This window comes from Mirounga angustirostris, unplaced genomic scaffold, assembly GCF_029215605.1.
Source record: "Mirounga angustirostris isolate CCGP_5_RB_7025 unplaced genomic scaffold, mMirAng1.0.hap1 SCAF_9, whole genome shotgun sequence".
Lineage (NCBI taxonomy): Eukaryota > Metazoa > Chordata > Mammalia > Carnivora > Phocidae > Mirounga > Mirounga angustirostris.
In genome coordinates, this window is record NW_026991717.1 from 432,179 (window position 1) to 455,231 (window position 23,053).

The 23,053-nt window shown below is 48.9% G+C and overlaps 1 protein-coding gene and 1 long non-coding RNA gene across 5 annotated transcripts in view; one reads left to right on the forward strand and one right to left on the reverse strand.

Moving 5' to 3' along the window:
- Positions 1-32: 32 nt before the first annotated feature.
- Positions 33-2,530, forward strand: LOC135361512 (uncharacterized). Its single transcript, XR_010404779.1, has 3 exons — positions 33-278; positions 646-728; positions 1,359-2,530. It is a non-coding gene; the product is annotated as an uncharacterized LOC135361512 (long non-coding RNA).
- Positions 2,531-2,631: 101 nt separating this feature from the next.
- IREB2 (iron responsive element binding protein 2) overlaps positions 2,632-23,053 on the reverse strand; it is a 49,748-nt gene continuing 29,326 nt past the window's right edge. For 3 of the 4 annotated variants that reach the window (XM_064569735.1, XM_064569736.1, XM_064569737.1), the window contains 14 exons: positions 21,633-21,804; positions 19,775-19,875; positions 17,711-17,827; positions 16,025-16,184; positions 15,189-15,324; positions 14,055-14,139; positions 13,569-13,725; positions 12,946-13,070; positions 10,930-11,034; positions 10,692-10,834; positions 8,521-8,668; positions 8,312-8,434; positions 6,342-6,527; positions 2,632-5,547 (listed from right to left, as the gene is read on the reverse strand). In XM_064569735.1, coding sequence (XP_064425805.1) covers positions 5,437-5,547; positions 6,342-6,527; positions 8,312-8,434; positions 8,521-8,668; positions 10,692-10,834; positions 10,930-11,034; positions 12,946-13,070; positions 13,569-13,725; positions 14,055-14,139; positions 15,189-15,324; positions 16,025-16,184; positions 17,711-17,827; positions 19,775-19,875; positions 21,633-21,804 — 1,869 coding nt within the window. In that variant the 3' untranslated portion in view covers positions 2,632-5,436. Of the gene's footprint in view, positions 5,548-6,341; positions 6,528-8,311; positions 8,435-8,520; positions 8,669-10,691; positions 10,835-10,929; positions 11,035-12,945; positions 13,071-13,568; positions 13,726-14,054; positions 14,140-15,188; positions 15,325-16,024; positions 16,185-17,710; positions 17,828-19,774; positions 19,876-21,632; positions 21,805-23,053 lie in introns of those variants that run through there. The other variant, XM_064569738.1, reaches the window with a different exon arrangement.

Consider the following 23,053-nt stretch of genomic DNA (forward strand, 5'->3'; position numbering starts at 1 on the left):
TTCCTGCCCGGCGGCCGAGCCCTCCCCTGCAGGAAACCGCCGGGCGCCCGCCGGGCGCGGAGCCCGGGGGTCGCGGCGCCAGGCAGGACTTCTCGGCGGGCCGGAGCTGTGGCCTGCGGTGCGGTCTCCGTGGTTCAGTCGGTGCCCCTCCTCCGGTGCGAGTTCCGCACCCCCCTGCGGGTGGAGCACCCCCCTCCCCCCGGGGGGTCCACGTGGGGTCCTCCGGCCTGGTCACCTAGAGGTTCCCCAAGCCCCTGTCAACCTGGCTTCCTTCCCAGGTCAGTGAGGTTCTTCTCTGCTCGGCTCTCCTCTCCAAGGATGATGGGGGCCCGGGGGCTTTCCTGTCTGGAAATCCCTTCAGGGTGTCAGACCAACTTTGATTCCCATTTCCCACAACCGGAATGTGACTCCTCCTGGCCTCTCAAGGCCCTCAGCCTGCTGCTCCCCAGACAGCTCCTGACTTCCCTCCATGGGTCTGTCTACTCTCTGCTCTTCTTGGGAGGAGGGGATGGGGGTGTAGACTGAACCTGGAAAGTGTGAGAGATGAAGAGGCAGGGCTACCAGGTCCACACCGGCCCCTTTCCATCCAGTGCCTTCTTTAGATAGGCTGTTTTATAACCTGCCCTTTCATTTTTCTTTTTTAAGTAATCTCTACCCCCAGCGTGGAGCTCGAACTCAGGAGGGGCTGCAACCCGAGGGTCAGGAAAACAAGGAGGCGGGGTGCACAGGTGAGGAGGCTGCAGCCCCCAACCCCATCTGCATCCACGGCCACCCTCCGCCAGGGGAACACCATGCTTCAAGCACTGAGCCAGCCAGGTGCCCCCGCCTTTCATTTTAAATGCGCAACTCTTTGTCTTTAATAATATCCTCATGCATAAATCTTTCGTGCATTTCTGACATCCTAAAGATACACTGCTCGGTCATATTCCTGAATCCAAGAGAATGAACATTTCTAAGGCTTGTAATACATGCTGCCAAATCATGTTTTTCCTCAAAATGACAATACTGGATATCCTAGTGAAAAAAGCACCAATCTGGTAAAAAGATCCTGCCACTGTTGGATTAACAATTGTTAATCCCCACCTGGCCACCTGGGACAGGTAAGTAGGGGCTCTCAGAGATCAGTGTTCAACACCTGGAGGGAAACGAAATGAACCATTTGCAGAGTGAGACTGCAGACGTGACTTTATAAAATGTCCCGTAACACGTTAACAGCCCGGTCCATCAAAGCTCCTTTAACTGTATGTTGCAGGTTGCTTAAAGTGACATCGTCACCATACAAGCACATTCTGTGGGGACTTACTGGTGTAAGAGATGTTGCAGTTTTGACGTTATACTAAACACAAGCTTTTTTACAGACTGGTATTTTGGAAAATGTATCAGACAACTCACATCACATCAGAACAAACAGGCTGCAGCTCACCTAATTTATAACTAAAATCCCAAAATGGCATCAAGGGAGAGCCGTGGACACTGATGACACTTCCCTGGACTCCGGTATTCTAACAGCCCGTGTCGGCACGAGCCTTTGTAACGCACGCTTCGCAGAACATGGAACGGCAATCTTCAGAAAATTCTTAATCACGTACCAATCTTGGTTTATAAATACCAAAATCTCTACCCCGAATGTGGGACGTGAACTCACGACCCTGCGATCGAGTCGCGTGCTCTTCCGACCGAGCCAGCCAGGCGCTCCTATGAATACCAAATTTTAATAAACTTTAATTCCTCACTTAGGTTGCTAGTAAGAGTGGTAAAGGGCAGATATTCTTAGGTTACACACCATCGTTCCAGGATGGAGGCGCACGCCCTGCTCCCAGCTCCGGCAGACTAACGAGCGGCCAGTGGAGGGAGGAGGCAGCTGATCCCAACATTAAGAGGCTCATGAAAACACAGCATCTCCATCCTGCCTCCTCAAGAAAAAGCCGTTTCCTCCTGTAATTCACAGCTAATAGCACACCACCAATTCAGTCCCAGACGCTGACGTGAACATGAACTACCTGCATGCAGAGATCGTGGAACGGAGATTATGTGCAGTTCAACTGTGGAAGGACCAGCTCCTTCATTACATCTGTATGTAACGTGTAGGTGCAGCAGAGTGCTTTAGGACACACAAATTAGGGGGAACCAGGACCAGGAGGTGATTGTAGAAATTACATTTTCAGCGTGATATAAGTCTATTTAACCATCCAAAGGCAGCCTAGGGGGACCCGGCACAGTAGACCTTCCCCATCTCATGAATGTTCAGGGAAAGGTTGCCCGGCTGGCTATTATCTGTACCAGGGATCCTGCTTTGGGTAAGGGAACAGTCTTGTCACTGTAAAATGTGATTCTACGGACCTGAGAACCTGTTGGGACAAGCCTTGCATGGAGTTTGACTTCCCTCACGGTTCCCACGAGGCTACCCCTCCCCAGGATGAAGGGCCCACGATCACCCTGGTTTCCACTCCCATTGGCCCCAGACTGGCAAGAGGGACGGGGATGACCACGGCTCTTTCTGGCAGTCATAGCGGGAATGACTAATCTCTCAACATTTACGTAAACATCCTTGAAGAGGAATTTCTGGATGCCGTCCTATTTAAGTTACGGTGTTTTATTTTCAATCACCACAAAATATTTTATAACAAGAGGTATGTGATAATACAATTTTCTTTATTAAAAATAATTTACAGCATCAGTAACATATACACAATTGTCATCAACTGAACTTTGCCTCCAATATATTTTTATACAATACTTAACATTATTGAACTTAAAACTGTTACACTGTTTTGTTGGCTTATTAAATAATGGACAATGATTTCTAGTTACTTGAGATACATGGGTTCATAGTCATATATTATGTGTAAAATTGATAGAAACATCAGCACTGTCACACCTCAGGGGAAAAGCCTAAGTCTGTCTGCTCCCCGCTTTATTCCTCCAAGTCAATCAACATCCAGGATCGGAGCACCTTCTCCTAAACCTAAAGGCAAAGACAGATGTCTTCTAACACGACAGAAAAACATCAGTGCAATCGTGTCCCCTCCTCCTGTCACCCCCCTTCGAGAAGGCGAACGCGCTCGCCACGGCCCCCGTATGCCGGCGACGTCGGCGCTGGACACTCTTCCCGCGGAACCGGTAAGGCGATGCCCTGCCACGCGCTGAGCAGTCCGGCCACGGCGACTGTGACGCCCTCTCGTTCAGAAACCGACGACCACCGTCGCCTCGGACACGTTCAGCTGTGGTAACGCAACGCGGCGGCCGGGCAGAAGGCCCTCTAGTCTGGTTGTCCAGGAGCAGCAACACCAGAAGGCCGGAAACATGGCAACGGCAGGCGGCCGCGTTTTTCAAGATGAAAAAAGTGCTGCTCTTGCGAATGCTTCTGGAGCCGTACTCGAATCACAGCACTCGTTTACTTCTCTCTCGTGCCTACTGTTCTTCCCTTCCACAATATTGTGCATCTTTTTAAACACCAAATGACCCAGACACAGTCAACAAAGGCGGTAAACCAACGAAAGCATGAGCTGTCACCTCTGCACACAGAGCGCCTGGCCAGGGCCAGGGGCGTACGGCGCACAGCGGGGTGCACACCCAGACCCTCCTCTCCGACGCCGGCCACGCTCGCCAGGCTCCCTGCTCCGCTGTGTGGTCTGAGGTCTGCCTGTCCTGGTGCCCGACCAGGCAGAGGGGAAACGCAAAGGCTCCGCTCAGAGCGCCAGCCGGCACCAGCCCGGCCTCCTGGCCCGGCCGTTGGACCCCTGCCCACGGCCACGCCTCCGCCCACGGCCACGGATGACACAGACATGTCCCCACGCAGACGGTCTGAAGACACCGCCTCCAAGCATGCAACAGGGACGTTAACATTCGACTCGTCACTCCCCCTAATTCATGTTTTCATGTAAATTAAACACACGCATGGACAGATACATGGGCGAAACAACGTATCAAGAACACAGCATGAAAGTACCACAGAAAACAGTTTTGAAAAATTTAAATAAAGAAGGGAAATCATTTTCTCAGACTCCAGTCCACGTGATTGTCTGAACACAGATTTGCAGACTATTTTCAGAAGACTGAGATTGTGTGAGTGCTTCTGTGCCAAGTTCTCAGCGGTCTGCACCTCCCACTCTAGTAGTTTTGGCTAAAATTCAGCAGAACACAGTCCTTCCTTCTGTGCGGGACGTGGGATGACCGAGCCACAGCAAACCAACTGGGTCAGAGGAAGACCTCCACGTGAAAGAAAATCTCTACAATTAACCTTTTGCTAAGTTTAATTTCTTAATTTAAAAAAAGGCATAGAACTTTCTGGAATTAATTATCCAACCTTTTTCTTAAAAGTCGCCAAACGTCTTGTTGACAGAATAGACGTGTGTGTGGAGAAAGTAGGATATCCAGACAGCAACAATTTAAGTGTTTTATCCTGATAGCTTTGGTTAAAACAGAAACATAATTAATAGAATCATGCATCCCAGGTAAAATAAGGACTCAAAATGACGGAAAAACAATTTTTAAATACTTAAGAAATAACTAACATTTAAAAAAATGCTTAGAATTGAGCAGCAACCATATAATCTAGGGTGGATAATTTAAAAGTCTAGTGGAAATCATTTTAGCATTTAAGATTAAGTTCTCTTTAGCAACTACGAAAGTGTGGAATTTGGGTTAACAATACCTAAAATAACAGGTTACAGGAAGTAATGGTATCACATCAAGTGAGCAAAATGCTCGAATCCAATTGCTAGAATACCATCTGAGGCTGGCCAGTGGGCACAGGAGCAAATTACCGGACACGGTGGGCTGTGTATGTTCACTGTTCAGACGTCGTGCGACCCAAGCCCCAGGTCGTGTGTGGAGGGGCCTGGGCCAGACGGGACACGAGGACTGTGTCTGGGGCAGCATCGAGCCCCCGCAGTCAGACGGACACTAGGATGACCCCGGCTTATACTACAAACTGTGAATGCCAACCAAGTCCAGCTCAGGTCTGAAAGTCCATTTGTAAATGAGATTCCAACTTCCACAATTTTAGAGCCTAATCTGGCTTCTTACATTCCAACCTGCTAGTCTTAAACCAACAAACAGTAGTATACAGTTTTATGGGTGCGAAACCAAACAAACAACTTCAGGAAGATTATTCATGTAAGAATCTTCAACACAAGTTCAAATTCTGCCTTTATTTACAAAATGGTCTGTTAAAATACCCCGTACTTATAGGCCTCTCCCACAGCACACCTCACACGTTGATTCGAGCAATGTTAATAGCACCATTCGTAGATTATTTAAAATCAGAAAGATTTCATTTCAGTCACTATGTTGATTCATAATCATTTACACCCATGGTGAGATCGGTGAGCGCACGGGACCGTCTGCAGCTCCAGGGCGAGGTTCCCTGGATCCAGCACAAAAGGCGTTACTCGCAGTTACCAGTTCTCAAAGGGTATCCGTGTGGAGTAGATACTATGAGAATTTTCGTGCCACAAAGTTTAATAATCCTCCATGTTTGTACAACGTTACTTCCACGTCATTTTCAAACGAAGCAATTGCGCTGAATACTTTCCCAGTGTTTGTCTTTAAACAAACAGAAACACGTCATGTGAGTGGTAAAATCGTCCAAGTGTCCCCAGTGTTCAGACCATCTGTCTTCATACCCCACGACACCACCCGCCAGACTCCACGAAACCCTTCTCCTGCCGGAAAAAAGACCTGCCATATCTAACCACGGGCTTCAGAGCCAAGTAGAAAAATGGGTATTTTCATCCCTACTTCTTACAGGCTCCACACCCAGGGCAGAGCCCAATGTGGGGCTCGAGCTCACGGAACCTGCGCTGAGATCAAGGGTCGGACGCTTCACCGACCGAGCCGCCCAAACGCCCCTTTGTCCCCGTTTCTGAATGACAAGTCCCGTATCAGCTAAAACGCTAAACCAAGTGCTGCAGACACTGACTAGTTAGGGACGTTACACCCACTGCTCACATCCACTGTGTATTAACCATTCAGCATGCGTTAACGTCTGCCCCCCGTCCCTGCGCTCCGCCCAGCGCCTGCTCCACTCTGCCCCCCGCCGCGGCCGTGTGCCCGGCTGGATTCCAATCCCACGGGCACGGCAGCAACGGGCAGCCAGGCAAAGGCCGCGGGCACATGCTAGCGGGCGGCCGTGTGTCGTCTTGTTCTCTGGACTAGCTAGCGCTCTGTGTTTCCTGAGTCTCCGCTGCATTAAGTCAGGCGTCACAGGAAACAGCCACCTTAAACCACAACGTACGTTCACTAAGTCATGCTACTGTGCACTGACGATCATTTCTCTCCAGCTTCCACCTAGCTGGGTAAACAGCGTGCAATCGCATACTTGAGAATCGGGGAGGTACCTTTATAGTTAATGTAACTCCAGGAGACAGTTCTTCAGGAAACGCTAAAGAAAACGTTTCTCTGCCGGAGAGGCCCAGGGAATCTGCATTTTCTCCCGGAAGGAACTGAAGTGGAGCTATGCCAATTCCAATCAAATGATCTTTGTGAATCTTTTCGTAACTTTCAGCCAAAACAGCTTTCACACCCTGTAACAAATGTGCATTTTATTTCTTCCAATCAGCTCTTCAAAGTTGCTTTATTGGACCATTTTCAAGGGAAAAAATTCTACTTTGGGCTCCTTCTGTAAAACTTGTTAACCTAATACCACACGCTAAAGGTCCGTGCTGTACAGATGATTTTTTTGTGTTTTCAGGCAGCTCCCTAACTTCTTCTAGCCGCCCCTGTGCCCTGCAGGGCTGAGTGGGCAGCACCGGTCAGGTAAGAGCACCCTGGGGGGGCGGCGGCCTGGCTCCGATGGGGCTCAGGAGGGTCTGTGATCCCGGCTGACCCACATATGTGCTCGGCAGCACTCTCCCTCGGCCTGCCACATGAACACAGAAACACAGAAGGGTGTCCCACAGTGACAGAGGAAACAGGAGATGTGGATTCTACAAATATTTAGAAACTAAGTGACCCTGAGCAGACGCCCAATGACAGAAACCACCAAGTGGATGTAGAGAGTGACACCAGTTAAAGTTTGAGTCCATTTCCAACAACAAAACCCTGTTCTCTGGAGAAAACAAGCCAGAGAGGCTCCAGACCCATGATTCTCAACTTTCCCTACTGTCCTCCTACAGAACCTTTCCCGGACCTTCTCCTCCAACCGTATCTTCCCCCTGCTGCTTGCCCTAAAATTTTAATGCCACACACACAGACCATGCATCTGTTTAAGTACTATGTATTAATCTGTACTCCATTTACAAAGAGAGTGACATGCTGTTACCACCCAGGAATCAATTCTCAGCCCTGTGAGTGCCATCGCCTGACAAGAATGGAATGGATGCCCTGGACCGAGGGGGCACTGGGCACGGGGAGGTGGGGGGAGCACGCCATCGGAAACGCACATTAAGTGCAGGTCTGCGTCCCTGGAAGTACTTGCAGACACCGCACATGGGGCTCTCCCAGTCCAACAGGCGGGTTACTGTCCACACATCTACATAAGGCCCATCAACGGACAAAACCCAGCCGACACCCCCAGCTTGGAAGCAGTGTTTCAACGTCTAACTGATTTAGGATCAAGTATGAGCAAAGCCTCCAACATAAAAAACAAAGACAAAAATGTGAGAAAAAAGGGAACGTGTACCTGTAATTAATATTCACAACAGGGATAATTATTATCTCAGGAAGACGGGAGAATCTGGCTTATTCCTACAGCTCCTCTGAGTATTTACATTCTGGGGGGGGTGGGGAGATGAAGGACTCGAGGAGAATGGAGTGTGCACGATCACGACAGCTAGGAGGGCGGCTGACCGGCCACTCTGAGCATTTGTGAGCGAGCACCGGGCAGAGAGCAGGAGAGCACATGCCTGACGACCCTCTCCAGCAGCCCCCGCCCCTGACCACACTTCAGCAAGGATGCGGGGCCAGACGTGCCTTCCCGACAGGCGGCCAGGCCCCATCACCTCCTACCCCTTGGCCCACCTCTGAGTCTGTTAACCCCAAAAGAGAAAGCTAAAGGCGGGGGAGGGGGGGCAAGTAAAACTCTCAGTGGGCACAGAGAATCAGCATTCCAGAGGGTCAGTTTAAGACAGGGGCCTCCTTTCCGTCCACCGTACTGACTTCTGCAAGTAAGACCGACAGAGATCTAATCTAATCCAGAGTATTAAAACGCAACTAGATCAGTACAAAATATTATATGTGATCTTACCAATAGGAGTTCCAAATAAGCAAAAAAATCCAAATGAGCAAACTAAACTCTGACAGGATGTTACCGACAAAAGGGAGCATTTAAAACTCAATTTTAAGGAGATAAAATTGAAGTTCTCGATACCAGCAGATACGGTCCTTTGGCAGCCCAGTCTCTGGAATTCCCAGAACCGTACTTTTTCCCTGCTAAGATGATCAGCGGGACCCCTTCCTTCTGGTACAGCTCTGCGGCCTCAGACACATCCAGCTGTGGGGAGAAGACAAACAAGGGCATCTCCAGCACGAACCCGGACCCAGGCCACGACCGCCCAACTGCTCTGTGTGCATCCTTACCGTCTGGCCTGACGGGAAATGGATTGTTTTGGGAGCTGGTTTTCCAAGGAACTTATTAAACAGCTTGATATTCGCGAACGTGCCTCTCGTCATCACAGCGTCATTGCCTCTGCGGGCCCCGTAGGAGTTGAACTCACGAGGAGTAAGGCTGCGAGAAATCGTGAAGCCGGTTTCATTTCAGGCGGAAAACCATCACACGTTACTGGGCCATAAAACTTACTCAGAAACACCTTCTATAATGGAAAATTCTGAGCACGTACAAACATGGAGAACACAGAACAGTGAATGCCCGACTGCCCGTTTCTTCTAGAATCACCCCCAGTAGGTGATTTTGAAGCAAACGCAGGTAACCTATTTCCAGTGCATACGTCTATGCTTCTCTAAAGCACCAGCCAAATCTGGAAGCACCAGTGGTCTGTACGGGTCTCCGCTGAGGACAGAGCCCCCAGGAAACCTCCCCCACGTCAGAACAGCATTAAGGGAAGAGTATCCAGCCCTTTCCAGAAATTCACATTGTGCCGTCTGGCTTTCACCGAAACCCCACGCGACACGAGGATCCTCCTTAGATTTCTTTGTTAGTGCGAACACGAAGGTGCAGCGCGAGGCGACCTCGCCAGTGGGAGTTACGGCGGCAGCACCGTAACCTGGGGGGGGGGGGGGGGGGGGAGGGTGCTCGCGGCTGCCTGGTCACAACACGCGTGACCTTTTAGGGACAAGAAACAACGGAGCATAAGCAACAACGAGCAACGCAGATCAGTCTCTAATTCGGTCTTTTACGTAAAGGCAGTAAGTTTTCTAAACTTGTATGTCTAAGCTTCTTACTTCAGGACAGACGTGACGAGGAGTTTAAAGGACCCAAAAAAATCCTGACTGATGAGAACTAAGAAACCTGTATTTATATGTTAGAATGCACATAGCGGTTACATATTTGAGAAAAGTGGGGACTTTTTGTGGTGGATGCTAGGTCACAATTATGACCAAGATAAAAATCACGACCAAAAAGACTGTTTCTCACCACCACAAATAAAAGCCGTGTGTGTGACAGATTCATTTTCAAGTTCTAGCAAACGGAACTGCTATTAGCAACTTCTACCAAAAGGTGTTTTAAATTCATACCAGACTAGTTAACCAGAAAAAAAGTTCAAACACAAATTCCACAACAGCACCGATGAGACTGTGAGCGGAGCCAGGCACATCATTACGCGTGCGACCACGCCACAGGGCACCGAAGCGACCGCGATGAGAAGTCATCGCCCGAACACCCCTGGCATCTAAATGCCGTCCTAACTCCGTCTCTGGTGTCCACGCAGGTCTTGGTAACAGAGCAACTCCACATCATCAATCACGTAGAAATGAGATAAAATCTTTCTAGGCTTAGAGTTCTATCTCCCACATCAATGATGTTTACAAATTCTCTTCTATTATTCTTGTAAAAGTTCAGGCTCAATGGGCAGAAATTCGTCTTTTGATTGGCACAGATCAAGCCTAGCCTCACGCACACTCGCTTTACTGTCCACAAAACACACATTTAAACTCTGCACTCCAAAGACAGGAGGAGCCATCAGGGTTCACTTGGAAGGTCAAAGCTGACTTTTCAATAAAGTCCTATTGGAAAAAAAAAAGGAAAAGAAAAATCCTGTTTCCAATCAGTTGTTTATTTAGACTACCAAGGGCTCGACCTGAAATAGCAACGTCCACTTCTGAAGTCACAGGCACAAGCAGGTTCACCAGGTACCTGGCTACTCGACGTCAGGTTCAGCGGAGATCAGGTCCCCTGTGCCGGCGGCCTGCACAGCCGAACCCCAAACGACACGGGGTATGGGTGCCAACCCCGCACACCATCGAGAGCCTGGATAGGACGTCTCACTCCCCACACTGAATACCCTTCTGTTGGCCAGAAACCTCACCGAGAACATAAGTCAACTTAACCCCCATTCTGTATCACACGTACTACTTCCTCTACTCCTCCGAGTCAGCCAGAGAAGACCAAGTGCTGAGAGCATCACAGGAAGAAAAACTGTACTTACGGTCCTGGACTGGGTTTATCAAAATAAATCAGTGTAAGTGGGTCCAGGCGGTTCAAACTCGTGCTGTTCCAGGGGTCAAATCTATTCACCGCGCAGGGAGCGCGGTAGGACTGAAGCCGGGAGGACGGGGACACGCGCACCTACCCTCTGTTTGTCAAGTACTTGGCCGCGGCGCTGCTCCTGGCGATGCTCCCCGCGGGCGATATGTGGTCTGTGGTGACCGAGTCCCCCAGATACAGGAGGACATGCGCATTTTCAATGGGCTGCAGGGCAACTGGCTCTTTGGTCTAAAAGGTAGAAACAGTGAAAGGCATTTACTCTTCATGAGGTTTTTTAGTTCAATAACAACCTTGAAAATATCAAGGACTGAAACCATACTTACAAGCTTATCAAAAAATGAAGGACATCTGATGTACGTGGACTTTAAGTCCCACGGAAACAACACAGAATCCGGTGCTTCTAGGGAATTCCAACGCTTATTTCCCACCTGTGGATGTGAGTTCGGTTGATGAACACAAAGAAAAGATAAAATGGAGTCAGAAGAAAGAGGCTTATGAATGTGTTCAAGGGAATTAAAAAGTCCTTACATTAGAAGGACCTAAAAAAAGGCCTTCTTCATTGGGAAAGGAAGCTAAGACAGTGCCATTCCAGAACATGACATTTTTGGACATTTGCCCATCAAACTCCAGCACACTGGATTTTCACGAATATTCGGAGATTAAGTTTTAATATAAGTTGAACATAAAAAACTTTAAAGAATCCAATAAAAGGGTTAAGGGTTTAGAAAGAGCGATCCATGTAGTTAAAGAAACCGTGCTGTGGGATGCGCTGCTCACCTCCAAGAGCACGGCTGAGAGAAAACCCTCTGCTGCTGTCAGGGTGCGTGTTCCCCACACGGTCCCCCCTCAAGCCCCACACGACGTCTCGCCGTGGTTCTGCACGGCCACCTCGCACGCGGGACTGCTCCAACCCGCCGGCCCCACTCCGTGCGTCCTTCTTTTTAAATTTAATTTTTCAAATTTTATTTTAAATAGACTCCACACTCAACGTGGGGCTTGAACTCACGACCGAGATGAAGACTCCCACATGCCACCGACTGCGTGGGCCGGGCGCCCCTGCTTCTGTCCTTCCCGTCCAGCCCCCCCCCACCATGTTCTCCACATGGACACAGAGCGGTCCTCCCGAGTTAGCAAGCCTCTGCACACAACCTCGCGAAGGCTCCCGTCACTTCCTTCACGACTCCGTCCACGTTAAGCACGGCCTAAAACCTCCTCTGTAATCTCAGTCCCCGCGTCTCCCCAACGCCAGTTCCCGCCACGGCCCTCACTTCCTGTGCGCCAGACACCCCGGCGCCCTCATCAAGGGTCCCTCTGCGAGGCCTTCACGCATTCGCTCTGCCCAGAAAGCCCTGCTCCTGGTCCAGATGTACGGAAACTTGGTCACCTCCTGCAGAACTGTGCTCAAGACACGTCCTGTTTTCGACCACTCACGTAACTCTACTCCTCAGCCTGTGGTCAGCTGGCTCTCTTGACCCTGCTCTGCGGCTCCCCACACCACCTACCGCTTTTTAGCGTATTGTGTGATTTACCTCACAGTTCTGTTTACAGTTCCCTGCCTGCCTCTCCCCATGAGAATTTCGTGTTTTGTTCATGGATCTATTCCAAAACATCTAGAAGAGTGCCTGGCACGTAGTAGGGGCTCAATAAATATTTGTTCAGTGAATACCTCTGCAACCTCATTATCTACGTTCTCAGTTCTGTTTTTAAAAAGTGTGAATATGTGTATTGCTTGTAGGTGCACAAAACCTCTCTGGAAAGATGCGTGAGCAAGTGACGTGCCTGACGGCCCCTGAGGAGGTAATGCAGGCAGCCAGGGGGCAGGAGGGAGACTCCATGCTTGCTCTTACTTCTTCTGAACACTGAGCCATCATCTAATGGGAATAATAAACAAGGGCCGTTTCTATGAATTCTGCCCATATTCAGGATGCTTGCTACCCATTTCTAATAAGTAAATAAGACCATGTTTTTCCCCTAAAGATTTTATTTATTCGAGGGAGCGAGTGAGTGAGAGAGCACAGCTGGAGGAGGGGCAGAGGGAGAGGGAGAAGCAGACTCCCCGCCGAGCAGGGAGCCCGATGTGGGGCTCGATCCCAGGACCCCGGGATCATGACCTGAGCCGAAGGCAGACGCTTAACTGACTGAGCCACCCAGGCGCCCTAAGATAGGTTTTAATACTCTAAGCTATTCTCCTAGATATTAGAGACTCCCAATACAAAACGATTATCACTTATTATAACCTCCATGTTCAAAATAATTTGATTATTTTTTTTTAAATCCAGAAAGACCCACGAAATAAACACTGCCGTTTATTCAACTACTTAAACAAGTGAGACTCTTACCTCCATTTTCTCTTTCAGTGCTTTAAACATGGACAGTACGACACGCTCTTCCTCCATCTGATGGACCTCCTCGCGGCTGGGCCAGATGTCCTGCAGGTAAATGTTCTTGCCAGCAGCGTCGGTGCCTGGAGAGAGCATGGTAACACCCAAGTCAGCATAAAAGTAACTTCCTCCAGGCGCACCCAGGGGGCTCAGTCGGTGAAGTGTCTGCCTTTGGCTCAGGTGGTGATCCTGGGCTCCTGGGATCGAGCCCTGCATCGGGCTCCCTGCTCAGCCCGCTTCTCCCTCTGCCTCTCCCCCTGCTTGTGCTCGCTCTCTGCCCCCATCCAGATAAATAAAATCTTAAAAAAAAGTAATTCCCTGAAGGTGTTCACATCTTTTCAAAGACCTAGCCCAGAAACCAAGTAAACCACTCAAGACCAGACTGCCTCAGGCATAAGCAGCTAAAAAACAAAGCACTTGTACATTTTATATTCTTCATGTGAATACAGACATGAATGACTGCATGACAAGATTTCCTGAAGTAATTTAAAGAGTGGACGGTCTAAGAAGCATTTCAGAAACACAACAACTTCTGGAGCAAAAAGTGTGCGCAGTATGTCTGTATAATAGAGGAACGATACCTAAAGGCTCCGTCTGGAAGTCTATGTTCACGGTGCCCGCTATGGCGTAAGCTACCACCAACGGGGGGGAGGCAAGGTAATTGGCACGAACACAGTCACAAAGACGACCTTCAAAATTTTTGTTTCCAGATAAGACTCCACAAGTAACCAAATCACCCTGAAAAAAAACAGACACATAAATATATACTCAATTCAAGAGATGGCACAAATTCGGATAATCATACATACACAATCTCAAATATTCTGTGTCTGAGGGCAAGATAACCAAAGAGCATACGACCAATTATTAGACAGAGAACTATCAAATCCTATGCATAAACTAATTCACTACACCATTAAGGGATTATCTCAAGGATCTAAAAATGATTCTTTTACTCGTTTCAAGATTCGCTCTTCCTAAGAGGTGAGGACCGCAGAAATACAAACACATCAACATACATCCTCTACCATTTAACACCACGATACGTGGTTAGGAAAACCGCTCACCTGTTTGACTGCATTCAGAACTGCTTCGGACAAGGGTGCTGTGTTTCCCACGCAGGTTGAACAGCCATAGCCAACTATTTCGAATCTGCATTGGGATAAATACACGTGACTGAGCGGAAGGCTGTAACGACGGTAAAGCATTAGGGCCGGCCGGGGCCCTCACCGCCACCCCTGTGACGGGCTGCCTGAGCGCACACACCCGAAGCGCGGACGAACCCTCCTCAGTCTGCCCGTCTGACCGCCAGGCGTGCTGTCTGCACTGAGTGCAGGGACTCTGACGGAGCATCCCCGAGTGAGATGTGGTTGCCTAAACCCGACACAAAACCTCTATGCTGCACACGACAGCTCCCACATACAGCTTGCTGGGGCTGGAGGACGACCGTTCAAGACACGGATACGGAGCTTCCGTCCAGGGTTAAGCCGGCGGGGACGGTGAAGCCAAGGCCTCGGACGACGGGGCCCGGTAGCTGGGAACGCCAGTGCCCGCACATCTCTTAATACTCGACCCGCCAAAAACCCAGAGAAAGCCCCTGGCAGAAATCCCACGACGGTATAACTAAGAAATTACAGGCATAACTCTCAAAGTTACTTGCACCCGGTCTTCTAAGAGCAAACAAGGTTTTCTTAATTTACCAGTCTTGCAAAGGAATTGATTTCTCTAAGATAACAGGCTCCGAAACACACAGCCGGCACCAACGATTTCTTCGGAGTCCATGAGAAACGGGGAAGTTGGTTTCTCCGAAGTTCGGGGACAACTTAACCCATGCTTGACACACCCAGTAACCTCACAAAAGGTCAATTAAGACAACTTGGTCCGCTGATGATGCAGCCTGTCACATTTGGCTCTTTCTGAAAACCGACCTCCCTGATCAGAAACCACCACCCCCTGGAGCCGTTGCTGAGCTGCATCTGTCTTTACATCCGCCCGCTAGAGGCCGCGCCGGCCCTGCTCCTCCAATCCGCCCAGTCCACGACCGTGGAGGGCTGGGCCTCACACCGCGACGGAGGGGAGAGGTAACAAGTACAACAAAGCCCACGTTTCCCATCTTGTCCCTGCACGTGAAAGGCTCTGACAGGGGCTTCCCTCCCTGCGGAATCCCAACATCCACGTCAACAGCAGTGACCCGCACTTACCCGAGCTGACTGAGATACGGTAACACGCCACTGGAACTGAGGTAATGGGTCACCATCCCACTGCCTGGAGATAAGCTTGTTCTTATGTATGGCTTAACCTGCAGACCGGCGTCCACGGCCTTCTTGGCCAGAAGACCTGCACGGTGAACAGTGACGCAGGCCAGGTCAATCTCCAATTCGTGCAAGGGTCGAAGTCCAAATGCATAAATTTACAGTCATTATTTTGTGCATTCTACGCTACTGATGTGTTTCATTTAAAACACACACGAGATTATACTGATGTACTAGCCTTTACCTTGTAAATTCAGGTACAGCCTGATGTCATGGCATCGCACACACACGCGGAAACAAGGACACGCAACAACACCATGTACACGCACAGTACGGACCACCCCCCTGTCAGAGCCACCACGACAGCGATTCCACGCTGACCACACCTGACTTCATGCTACCATACGCAATTGCAGGCGTTCACTTACAACCCCTGCCAATAACCGCTTACTTCCTTACACTCCCAGCGGATGCGAGCGCACTGCTGTGCTCAACCCGCAGGAGATTCGCTGACTGACTACACTTCCAGATTAACAGGAGCAGCTGACAACCGAAGACTAACAGACACGTAACTGTAGTAAAAAAAAATTTACCTCCTGTGTAACGAAAACAAAATCAGTAACGCAAACTGAGGCTCCTTAAGACCCAATTAAAATCTCGAGAAATGTCTCAGTATTAAACACAGACACCAGGATCCACGCATAACCTAAGACACAAGGTGAGTGGGACACAAGACCACACAGGCACTCAGGAAAGGGAAGGGACGGCCGTAAGGGACAGCCTACCTGCGGCCAGCATGACGGACGGATTGCAGTTGTTGGTGCAGCTGGTGACCGCGGCCATGACCACAGACCCGTGGGACAGCTGGTACTCACTTCCTCCGTAATGAATAGAGACGTTCTCCTTCTGCTTCTCGGCCGCAATCTGGAAGCCTTTAAATCCCACCTACACAAACGTGCACACAAATACAAATATTCTGGGTACGTCTAGACAGACACACTTGCGGTTCTGACCACGCGTGAGAGGCGCTGAAGGCCGCGACACTCAGTCGTTCGACGTCGGCCGGAGTAGGAGCCCCAACGGTCCCGACGCAAGTCTGGTGGTGTTCCTAACTCCCCGGGATGTGGATCCTACCAACCGCAGTTCTCAACAGACGGTACAGTCACGGCCCTGCTCGGGGGTGTGTGCAGAGCACACGGGCGGGGCTGGCTGCGAGCCGACAGCTCTGTGCTCACCACGCTACGTTACTCCTGCACAACACGACGACACGGCAGAAAGCAAGCTCTGGAAAGAGCACCCGGTGCTCCCAACAGAAAGGGTGCAGGTTTTAGCTGTGATTCTCAGCAAGTGCAGACCCGGATGTTCAGTTACATCCACCAGACGTTACGGGCCTGAGCACACCGTGCCCAGTTCGACAGCAGTGCTCTCCGCCACGACGCGAAGGCCGCGACCACGGGCAGCGCCCGAGCGCCTGAGACTAGGCGGCTGTGACTGCACACACTGACGTCTGACCCTCAGAGCGGCCTGGGGACAGCACCAGATGACTAGCTTCGGACAGGACGGGGCCGACTGGGCCTCTGGCGTGTGCCTCACGCGCAAGGACACAGCAGCGGCCTGAGTCTGAGGCCCACGCTGGCCCTCCGCCACCCAGCACGAGAAGTACTTGGCCCTCCGCCACCCAGCACAAGAGGTACTTGGTCCTATCACCCAGCACGAGAAGTACTTGGTCCTATCACTCAGCACGAGAAATACTTGGTCCTCTATCACCCAGTATGAGAAGTACTTGGTCCTATCACTCAGCATAAGAAGTACTTGGTCCTCTATCACCCAGCACGAGAAGTACTTGGTCCTATCACTCAGCACGATAAGTACTTGGTCCTCTGACACCCAGCACGAGAAGTACTTGGTCCTCTGACACCCAGCACGAGAAGTACTTGGTCCTATCACTCAGCACGAGAAATACTTGGTCCTCTACCACCCAGCACGAGAAGTACTTGGTCCTCTGACACCCAGCACGAGAAGTACTTGGTCCTCTGACATCCAGCATGGGAAGTACTTGGTCCTATCACTCAGCACAAGAAATACTTGGTCCTCTACCACCCAGCACGAGAAGTACTTGGTCCTCTGACATCCAGCATGGGAAGTACTTGGTCCTATCACTCAGCACGAGAAATACTTGGTCCTCTACCACCCAGCACGAGAAGTACTTGGTCCTCTGACACCCAGCACGGGAAGTACTTGGTCCTATCCCTCAGCATAAGAAGTACTTGGTCCTCTATCACCCAGCACGAGAAGTACTTGGTCCTCTATCACCCAGCACAAGAAGTACTTGGTCCTATCACCCAGCACGAGAAGTACTTGGTCCTCTATCACCCAGCACGAGTACTTGATCCTATCACTCAGCATAAGAAGTACTTGGTCCTCTATCACTCTGCACAAGTACTGACAAAGGTGGTGGTGCAGGAACCTACCTTTTCATTCAAGCAAGCTTGGAAATCACGTTTCATGTCCGTCACAGCAACTCTATCCTGAGGTCTCTTTGGACCGCTGACAGATGCAACTATTGAATTCAGTTGAATCCGGATCACCTAAGAGACAAGAGGGGAGAGGAAGACAAGGAATGAGAATTTGTTAGGTAGACTGCAATTTAGCACTACTCCCTGAAGCAGAATAAATACATCCACATTTGTTGTAATGGTGATCTACATCCCCAGAAATAAAGATTTTAAAACAATCCCAATTAATTTGTGAAATAGAACATACAAACATTGGCTAAAAGCGAGCACCGATCAGTATGCAAACCGCCCCAACACCAGCCGTGTAGTCTAGAGTATCTTGTTCCCCCGATTTCTTTCCCCTATCGTCACAGATGCCTGATGATAAAGCAGATGCCTGTGACGGCTATCGGTCTTCTGCCCGAGCTCCAAATTCACCCTTCCCTGCCCTGTGACAACTGAGGTGGGTTCAGGAAACACTGCTCCTTCCTCGGTGTGCAGGGCGCTGAGTCTGGTCAGCACAGGGTGCTGGAGGGACACAGCAGGACTCTTCTCTTCCTAGTTCCAACGTGTCTAGCTGGCCAGGCTCCAGCAAGGCCACGCTTTTATTCCTTTGTCAAAAAAACCCTGTATTTTCTTAAAACCCAATCTCCCAAACTAGGTTTCTGTGCATTTCTTCTGGCATTTCTACCGTTTTCCTCTGTCCGTTTTATTTGGGCATAATCAGTCCAAATGAAGTTTCTCTTCACTATGGGCTTCACCAATATTTCACAGTCCTGCCGACTCTGACTGATCCTAACTGCAACACCCACTGTACTGTAGTTTCACTTCACGGATCCAGATGATCCCTGTCTTTACATCTTAATGAGTTTGTCTTGAAATCAAAGTCCTGATGGGCTTTAGTTTTATTTCTTTAATCTGGTCTGGTCTTTAATAAGCAAATTTATTCCTTTTTACTATACAATGCGAGAGTTTCCACTTTTCTTCTTCTTTCCCTTTGTCTTTAAAAGCACCAAATAAACAGAGCTCAAAGGGACCAGAAAATGATGAGTCAAGTTAAAGATCTCCCCGAAGTTCACACGGATTCAGGTCCTACGGGCACTACACTGGCCTGCACTACACCTGTGTGGCCTCGCTGGTCCACCCATCACGTCTGCCGTGCGCCGGGCACTGGTTAGGGGCTGGAGCTGCAGACCACACACACCCGACAAAGCTCCTCTCCTGGGAACTTATTTGCCTTCTGGACGGGGCGAGAGGCAAACAAGTATAAAAATGAATAGATTTCAAGCAGGGATACATGGTATGAGGAAAAATAAAGCTGAATCAGAGAATGACTCCTGAAAACAGGAGTTTTCAGCTCCTGTTAGTCAGCTAAGAAAACAGCTTAACAGTTAACCAGAGTTAACTTCGACAACACCAAGTAATTTGAGAGGTTGATACACTCCTAGAAAAGGAAGGTCATGAAAATTCAAACTGCCCTGAATGTGAACTTTACTTACTTCAATACAAATTCCCAATAGGTAAGAAATGCAAGCCTAGATTACAGAGTATCTTTAACATTCAAGACCACATCACTGTAAACTCCTTTCACAGCAATTTCTACGGAATGCAGACGCTAACCAGATGCAAGCATCCCCGGAACAGACAGGTTCAGAGCACATCACGGTGCTCTTATCATAAAGTAGAAAAAAATCAGAGTGAGAGATGAAGAGTCCATTTTGTGTTTTAAATATTAAAAATTTAGACTTAATAAAATGTAAAATTCGCTAACAGAAATCTATGTAAACTTAATGAATGAAATCTAAGCAGAGTCACAAGTAACGTTAACAGGTCAAATGGTAACGACAGTCGATGTTTGCTGAGTACTTCCTGGGTGCCCGAAACCACTCTAATGCCTTTAATCTAATGTACTTGATCCCTTCAGAACAGCTTCCTATTTCCGAGCTGAGCACACAGAAGCAGAGAGGCCGCACAGCTGCAGGCCTGGAGCTGGCGTCCAGACGCAGGCGGCCGGGCGACGAGGGGCTCCTCCACACACACCTGGGAGTATGCGGGCTCTCCTGAATTATCCTGGTCATGTCGAAACAATTTCACAGCTTTAAGGTATGTTTCCATTGACTTGAGTTTGGCTTTGTCAAAACCTAGAAAGAGTTAACAAGGACAAAAGTACAGTAAGAAATTTTGAACTCTTTCGGGGTGAGGTGCTGAATTCCAATGAGCAAGAAACAGACACTACACATTACTAAGTACTCAAAATACAGTTCTTTACAAATTGCTAACTGATACTACTCTCAAGAGTAGTAAAAATTCTACCCTTCATGAAAACTGGGAGCCCCCCTTTAAAAGTTACTCAGAGACAAGATGAGAAACACTGAGCCAGTTCTATAAAACTCACAAAACCTACAGTTGGCAGAAAATAAATCAGTAACATTGAATATAACACCTAACACAAGGGACCCTCATTACTTTCCAGTATGAATATAAAAATCAAAATGAAAACATAAATGAAGCTTAAGGACGTCTCATGAGCAGAAAGACAGAGGTCTAACAAGATCTTCCAGAAGGTAAAAGAATCTAGATGTTAACCACAGGCAGTTCTCTGCAAGCCTCGTGGGAAGTACACAGTGGGGCGGATCGTATTTTCCAGCGACTGACCTAACAGTACACACCCCGAGTTGTATGTTCTTCCTGCAATGTGACAATGACATCCCTCCGTCAAGGGGCAGAATCGACCCCGTGGACCTGAGCTACGGGACCCCTGGCTGGCTGGCGCTCGCTCTCGCAGGTCACCCTGCCCTAGAAAGGCCACCGCGTGAGAAGGGCCACGTGGGAGATGTAGCCTTTCTCAAATCTCAGCTCTGGCCACTACGAAGCACCTGTCAACAGGTGACGACCTTCAGGACCCCAGGCCCGAGCTTCTGAGTCTCGCGGTTGAGGCTGCGGACATCATGGAGCAAAGACGGGCTGTGCCAGCCACGCCACCTACGTCACTGCCCATGGACGCTGTGCAGCCCTAGGTGATTATTGCTGTTCTGAGCCGTTAAGTTTTAGGAAAATTTGTTATAGCAATGGATCATTAATACATAAGTCATATTAACATGCAAGGGAGGAGGCACCTCCACCATTTCTCTCTAAATGTTCTACCCACCAAATCCCCTTTAGAGAAAGCTCTGCACTCGATGAGAACCGTCCCAACGTTCCAAATGACCAACTATCCATTTTGCCATCTGACCTATTAACTTCTAAATCTGCCCCCCAAGGGAAGAATACTAGACTCTATCCCCCAAATGTACTTATGATCAGAGACCAGTAGTTCGGCAAGGTCTCTCACAAAAGGGACGTGGGGGGTGTGAGGGGAGTACAGGAGCACCTTCTGGTTTTAGAGATCTTTCTACACTAAGTCCTCAATACAAGAGGGTCCAACCTCCTGTTTATCAGGCTACAAAAAAGATCTAGAACCTATAACCCTATGCTGCTTCTCACAAAATGGTGTTACTCTATAGACGGAGCACGGGTCCCCAGACCCTTGTGTCTGGTGGCTCCTCTCCTCCTGTTATGGGGACACTGTGAGTCGCGAGTCCACACACGCCTGCCCCCATCAAATCGCAGCTCTGGCTGCTACGAAGGCCATGCTTCCTGGAAGCAGTGGACCGAGATCGGTAGCGGACTCCTCCCTCGAAGTCACTGTAAATGGGTCACACGGGAGGGACTAGGTTTGGAGGGCACAACACTCTTTAAAAGACATCTGAGGCAGTTTATTTTAAAGCCACTATTTCAGAATAAGATAACTTCCTGAACATTAAATACCATGCACACAGTGGTTCTTTATTAGGAAATATTTCAGACAGACACACTGGATGTGCAACACATTTATCCTAATGATCTTTCATCTTCTTACCTGTATGTTCTAAATGTTTTAACGTCACATTGTCAACAGGGAAAAAGCTGAGGACAGCACCATATTCTGGACACATGTTTGCTATTGTGGTCCGATCCACTATAGATAACTGTGAAACTCCACTTCCAAAAAACTCAACAAACTTTCCAGCCACTCCTACTTGCCGGAGGTGCTATGTAAAGAGATACACAGAAACGCACACAAAATTAGTAAGATTGGCATGGATTCTCCAAAAGCACAAAATCTAATTTTTAACTCCTACCAGTGACACTGGATCAAAGAGGTTCTCTGCTGTTCTGATCAAACGTCAACTCACTCTGGGTTTGCAGGTATTTTAGGACAAACACAGAAGACCAGCCCAATGTCACCGCCAGGCAGGACAGAAAGGGCTGAAGGGCTGAAAACGGCTAGATCCGCACACGAGTGTCAGACGGGACAGTGCCCGTGGCAGCTGGCAGCCTCTCTTCTTTCTTAGAGGACACAGAACAGTGCTAACCACTGATGCCGTCTTAGATGTAATGAAATACAGACATGCTGATCAAACTGTATTTAGATAAAAAAAATACGTAGTGGCTACAAAAATTCTTCGAATTCCAACCCTGGTCCACATTTTTACAGCATCATTCATTATTGGTACGTTTCATTTTGACAGGATTTCACACGTCCTTGTGAAGTCACGTTTCTGAGTTATCACCAAGTGACCACCACAGTGGCTTGCCTAACTACAACACGCCTCAGGCTGGGGCAGGAGACGCCTAGGGAGGTACCGCGAATGAACCACCTTCACCCCAGGAGTAACATTCGGCTCGAACACTGCAGCGGAGCGAGGGGTCGTTTAATCCACTCCTGGATGAAAGGCTGAGCTGTTTCTTTACACTCATGGTTGTGCTTCTGAGGATCAGAGCAGCACACGTAAGGTGCACTGAGCTAAAGACTGAGGTACCACGATACACATCGTGAAAAATAATACGGATTAATCCCATAAAGATAATGAATAGAACAGAACCTCCGGAGAGAAAATATTTAATAATGTGAACATACTGATAGATTTAAGTTCTGTATCAATACGCCAAAATTTAAAAATAGACATGTAATCTTGTTACAAAAAGATATAGCCAGAAGGGTCTAAAAAGTGGCCTTACTTCTCAGGTTACCCAAGGGAAAATATGGATTTCTCTAAAAGCATATTAAGATACTCCTTTCCTTTAGGAATAATCCTGCAATTCTCAATTTAACTTCTTATCTTTCAGTCCCATACACCGAATCAATGACTGTCAACATGTTTTCAATTAGGGAAGAAGGCTCCATGCTAAATGCCGACAGGGCAGCTGGATCTTTTCCTTCCCTGCGGAGAATCTCGAAAGCCTTCAGACCAATAATCTAACCAGAAAAGTGGAGACTCTAGGATCCAAACTGGCATT